General features: G+C 47.7%; 1 protein-coding gene across 1 annotated transcript in view; it reads right to left on the bottom strand.

Moving 5' to 3' along the window:
* Window positions 1–716: 716 nt before the first annotated feature.
* The window catches only part of ATP13A4 (ATPase 13A4), a 63,806-nt gene continuing 58,522 nt past the window's right edge, over window positions 717–6,000 (bottom strand). Inside the window, exons 29-30 of the mRNA XM_064152913.1 lie at window positions 2,496–2,576; window positions 717–1,071 (exon numbers count right to left, since the gene is read on the bottom strand). Coding sequence (XP_064008983.1) covers window positions 850–1,071; window positions 2,496–2,576 — 303 coding nt within the window. The 3' untranslated portion in view covers window positions 717–849. The remainder of the gene's footprint in view (window positions 1,072–2,495; window positions 2,577–6,000) is intronic.

The raw sequence follows: 6,000 nt of genomic DNA, 5'->3' as shown, positions 1-6,000 counted from the left end.
AGTAGCTGAAACTCCAAGAGCCATAGGAGTCTCAGGGACTGCCTGTGTTCAGTAGCCTCTATCAGAATTCAGTTCTACTCCTCTTCTGGAAGGGCATCTCCACAGAGAATACTGGTGTCAGGTTGAGATTGCTGAGGTTGTTCAGCCTGGATAAGAAAAGGCTGCAAGGAGATCCTGTAGCAGCTTTTGAGGCTCTGAAGAGGGTCTACAAGAAAGGTGGGGAGGGACTATTTGCAGGGGCATGAAGCAACAGGACAATGGGCAATGGTTTTACCCTAGAGAAGGGTAGATTTAGATTGGACATTAGGAAGAATGTAAATCCTCTTTATTATGAGGATGGTGGAATGCTGCAACAGGCTGCCTAGGGAGGTGGTGGGGATGCCATCCCCAAAGACATTCAACGTCAGGCTTGATTGGGATCTGAATAATCTGATCTAGTTGGGGTTGTCCCTGCTTTCTGCAAAGGAACACTTTTAAAGGCCCCTTCCAACCCAATGCATTCTATGATTCTAACAGCTGAATTAGCTACTTCTGATCTGGAGGAGCTCCCACCTTTGTGAACAGCATAATGTGGTTCAAGAGAGGGAGGCTGCAATGGGGTGCTTCTAGGATGAATACTGTGCCAGAATTCATCAAGCTGTTCCATTTAGAGCTGGCAGCTATTCATACATGGGCAAGGGCACAGGAGAAACACTGTTGTGACTTTGTGTTGCCATAGCCAGCTTTTCTGCTGCCAGCCAGTTGAAAAATAAGCCAGAGCTGATAGTCAATCCTTCCTCTTACGTCCCCAGGATTGCCCTTCCACAGCCAAACACAACTCTCCTGGACAGCTGTCCTCTGCAGATCACATCAGAGTGCATCCTCTTTGCTGTCAAATGTTGGATTGCTATGGCCTCCCATATTTCCCTCCAGTGATATTGCCACAGAATCAGAGAAGAAGGTTTCATTCAGAGGTGGCCAGGCTGAGTCCTGCTCTAACACACGCTGCAGCCTCTTGTAATGGCTCTTGGAGTGGTACCGGAAGGTCTTCTTCAGCAGCAGCCATAAGGATCTGTTCTCAATGACAGCTTCCTGCAGGAGCAAGAGCAAAAGGCAGATTCTGGAGAACCTGGACAGCAATTTTCTTTCTTCACCCACAAGATACACATGGGGCAAGTAGTGAAGACCCAGATATCCTACCCTGTTGTGGTGGGTTGACAACCCCACATAAAATCACCAGGATAGCTCTTTAGGCTTGGAAGCAGATGAAGCTATCTATTTACAGCAAGCTGAAATCTAAATGCATATAATACAATGCAGATGTATAAAATAGATTTACATGCATTTACAATTGAGAAATAACACAGAAATCACCCCTGGACAAAGCCCAGAATAGAATAGAATTCTATGATTCTATGAACACAGAAATCACCCCTGGACAAAGCCCAGAATAGAATAGAATTCTATGATTCTATGAACACAGAAATCACCTCTGGACAAAGCCCAGAATAGAACAGAAATCTGTGATTCTATGATTCTATGAACACAGAAATCACCCCTGGACAAAGCCCAGAATAGAACAGAATTCTATGATTCTATGAGCACAGAAATCACCCCTGGACAAAGCCCAGAATAGAATAGAATGCTATGATTCTATGAACACAGAAATCACCCCTGGACAAAGCCCAGAATAGAACAGAACTCTGTGGTTCTATGATTCTATGAACACAGAAATCACCCCTGGAAAAAACCCAGAATAGAATAGAATTCTATGATTCTATGAACACAGAAATCACCCCTGGACAAAGCCCAGAAAAGGCCAACCACCTTCTTCTCCCCCCCCCCCCCCCATCCTAGAGAGAAAAGCAGAAAGGCCTCAGGTGTTATCTACTCAGCCAAGGTTAGTGCAGGAGTCAGTTGGAGTGGAGGAGTGAAGAATGAGAGCGAGAAGCAGGAGGCAGAGAGGCGAAGGGAGGGAAATTGATTAAGCAGCAGACTGCATCCTAAACAGCAAGTGAATGAACTGATACAGGCTTCTCTTATTGCTGCTCTTCTGCATCCAACACAATTCTTTATTTCAATTTTCAAACCAAGCTAGAGTATTAACTCTAAAGGTACCACACCTATCCTGCTCATTCAAGTCCCTTGCGTAGTACTTTGTCAACTACTTCTCATGCCAGCTCCACAAGAGCTCTCCACCAGAAAACTGGGATCAGCTGCTTCTGACAGTCTTCAGGACCTGAGTAGAGAATGCCAAAGACTGCCTATATTTCTCTAGCCTGGGGCAGTGCCTGATACATCCCACTCCACGGAGGAAAGAAAAGGTGGTTGGGCTTTGCATTGCCTTATATTGGATTGCTCAGATGTGGGATTTTGTGGAAGGAGAAGAAAGGCAAGGTAGCAGCAATGTCCTATTTTACTGGGTATTCCCAAGCTGGACTGAGGAGGCGGGGAGAAAGAGTGAGACCTGGTGCTTTCATCTCTCCAGTTAGTGCTGACAAGTGAAAGATGCTCACCTCAACGAGGAAGGACACAGCAAGTGTGACTGCGAGCATTATCACCATGGAGATCCGCCACAGGGTGGGGGTGCAAACGAGCTGGAGAAAAAAGCAGGAGGCACTGTTCAGCATCATGTGTGTGCACTAGACTGTGCTGGGAGCTTCTGCCACAGAATGGTTTTGGTTGGAAAAGTCCCTTAAGATCATCACAGCCAATCACAGTAGTGACACTGCTAGCTCCACCGCTAAGGCATGTCCCTAAGCAACACAGCTTTGTGTCTTGTAAATACCTTCAGGGATGCTGCAGCCACCACTTCCCTGGGCAGTCTGTTCCAGTGCTTGATTACCCTTTCAGTGAAGATTTTTTTCCTAATAGATCTAAACCTCTAAACCTGAGGCCATTTCCCCTTGTTCTGTCATTTGTAACTTAGGATGAGGGACTCCCACCTCACTACACCCTCCTTTTGGGTAGTTGTAAAGAGCAATAAGGTCATAGAATCATAGAATCAAGCAGGTTGGAAGAGAGCTCCAACATCATCCAGTCCAACCTAGCACCCAGCCCTAGCCAGTCAACTAGACCATGGCACTAAATGCCTCAGCCAGGCTTTTCTTGAACACCTCCAGGGATGGTGACTCCACCACCTCCCTGGGCAGCCCATTCCAGTGCCAATCACTCTCTCTGCCAACAACTTCCTCCTAACATCTAGCCTAGACCTCCCCTGGCACAATTTGGGACTGACCCCTCAGATTCCTTTTTCTCAATAACCCCAGTTCCCTCAGCTACTCCTCACAGGACTTCTCTAGACCTTTCACTAGCTTCACATCATCACAAGCCAGAATCCCACACTGCCTAATAGGAGCCAATATTGCTATTTGTCTTAAGGAATTATTGGTGAAGATGCTTTTAAACTGAAGATGCAGCAGAGAAACCCATACTCCAGAACTGCAACAGGAAATCTAAATGCTTCCTTTCTTTCTAATATAAGGAACAGTTCAAAGACTGAGTGCTTCAGCTCCAAACCAGCTCCAGCTTCCCACAGCTGGCAGCACTGGCTTCCTGGCTCCAGCTCAACTTCTTCCAGAGATGCAGCTCGGATCCAAAAGTTGGATCAGCAGTTCCTCCAGGACTAGGCTATTGCAGAGTTTCTTATTGCCACTTCCTCTCTCTTTCTCTCCTCTCAGCAAATCCAGACAGCTTGGGAGTTTCGCAGCACTCCCAAAGGCATTTTGATGCCCCTCATAGCTGCAGTGCTGACAATGTCCTGTGTCATCAGCGGCCACGGTAGGACCGAGACTGGCTTTAAAGTGCCATCTCGTGGCAGATTTTTTAACTGGGTCTGCCAGAGTGGCAGTGAGGCAGCTTTAGCAGAGTTGCTTGGCATTCAAAACCCAGGGCCGTTCCCCTTCTTTGTCTTTCTTTTTCCACGTTTCCATTCCTAAATCCATCATGCAGACACACAGCACTGGAAGCTTGCATCATGTTTAGTGTGTGATGTTCAAAGCCACCTCACTTCAAGACAGCCAATGGCATCCTGGCATGGGTCAGTGTGGCCAGTAGTAAAAGGGAGGTTATTCTGCCCCTGTACTCAGCACTGGTCAGGCCACACCTTGAGTGCTGTGTCCAGTTCTGGGATCCTCGATTCAAGAGAGGTGTTGAAGTACTGGAAGGTGTCCAGAGAAGGGAGACGAAGCTTGTGAGGGGCCTGGAGCACAGCCCTGTGAGGAGAGGCTGAGGGAGCTGGGGGTGTGCAGCCTGGAGAAGAGAAGGCTCAGGGCAGAGCTCATTGCTGTCTACAACTACCTGAAGGGAGGCTGTAGCCAGGTGGGGTTGGTCTCTTCTGCCAGGCAAGCAGCAACAGAACAAGGGGACACAGTCTCAAGTTGTGCCAGGGCAGGTCTAGGCTGGATGTTAGGAGGAAGTTGTTGGCAGAGAGAGTGATTGGCATTGGAATGGGCTGCCCAGGGAGGTGGTGGAGTCATCGTCCCTGGAGGTGTTGAAGCAAAGCCTGGATGAGGCACTTAGTGCCATGGTCTGGTTGACTGGCCAGGGCTGGGTGCTAGGTTGGACTGGATGATCTTGGAGGTCTCTTCCAACCTGCTTGCTTCTATGATTCTATGATTCATTGCTCTGATTGCAAATGGCTTGAAGAAATAGCTGTGTGTTGCTTTTGTTCTGCTTCTGTGACTCCTGCTAGGACACTGTGAGCATTACAAAACAGGAGGTTAACATCTCCCAGCCTCAACACACCAATTGCCAGGTCTATTGATAACACTGCCCTGCATGCAAGGTAGATCTTATTCTTTCATTGTGTTTGCACAAGGCAGCTCCCATCTTGCATTCTGCCAGACTAAAGAGAACAAGCCCTATTGGTATTTCTTAGTCAAGGATCCAGATAGGTGCTCTATTGTCATGACAGTCCCACTAGTTTTTGTCTGCAACTGTTCTAAATGCAAATAGAATCACAGAATTGTCAGGGCTGGAAGAGACCTCAAGGAGCATCTAGTTCCAACCCCTCACACTAGATCAGGTTGCTCAGAGCTGCATCCAGCCTGGCCTTAAAGATTTCCAGGGATGAGGCTTCCATCACCTTCTTGGGTAACCTGTTCCAGTGTCTCACCACCCTCATAGTGAAGAACTTCTTCCAAACATCTAATCTGAATCTACCCACTGATAGTTTTGCTCCATTCCCCCCTGTCCTATCACTACCTGACATCCTAAAAAGTCCCTCCCCATCTTTCCTGTAGTCCCTTTCAGATACTGGAAGGCCACTATAAGGTCTTCTTGGAGCCTTCCCTCCTCTAGACTGCTGTTTTGAGAAACTATGGGTTGTCTGAAACTCAAAACAGGAGCCTGAAGACACTGGGATGTGAGAGCTGCTGTGAGTGGTGGCAGATCCTCTTTGTAAGAGAACCTTCATTCAGGGTAGCACAGCCTGGGAAACACAACTGCTTGGGGGGTTATTTAAGAGAGCTTAGCCCCTTTCTTCTCCTGGCTTCACAACTATCAACATAGCAAGCATGACAAGCTTAGTGATGTCATCATCAGCTGCATGGACAGTGTCCTGAAACAATCAAGCATACATGTGTGCATCTTTGTTGGAAGCTGCCATATCTCCAAAGGGTTCTTCAATCAAGACTTGGACAGGCTGGAGAGCTGGGCAAGGAAAAATTTAATGAAGTTCAGCAAGGGCAAATGCAGAGTCTTGTACCTGGGAAAGAACAACCTTATGGACCAGTATAGGCTGGGGACTGAGCTGTTAGAGAGCACTGAAAGGGAGAGGGATTTGGGGATCCTAGTGGATGGAAGGTTGACCATGAGCCAGCAATGTGCCCCTGTGGCCAAGAAGGCAAATGTCATCCTGGGGTGTATTGGAAGGGGAGTGGTTAGTAGGTCAAGAGATGTTCTCCTGAGCCTCTACTATGCCCTGCTGAGGCCACATCTAGAGTATTGTGTCCAGCTCTGTGCCCTTCAGCTCAAGAAGAACCTCGAGGAACTGCTTGAGAGAGTTCAGTGCAAAGCCTT

Source organism: Pogoniulus pusillus, chromosome 13 (assembly GCF_015220805.1).
Source record: "Pogoniulus pusillus isolate bPogPus1 chromosome 13, bPogPus1.pri, whole genome shotgun sequence".
In the NCBI taxonomy this organism is placed as follows: domain Eukaryota; kingdom Metazoa; phylum Chordata; class Aves; order Piciformes; family Lybiidae; genus Pogoniulus; species Pogoniulus pusillus.
The sequence above is the reverse complement of the archived record's forward strand: the minus strand, read 5'-3'. Positions and strand labels throughout refer to the sequence as shown.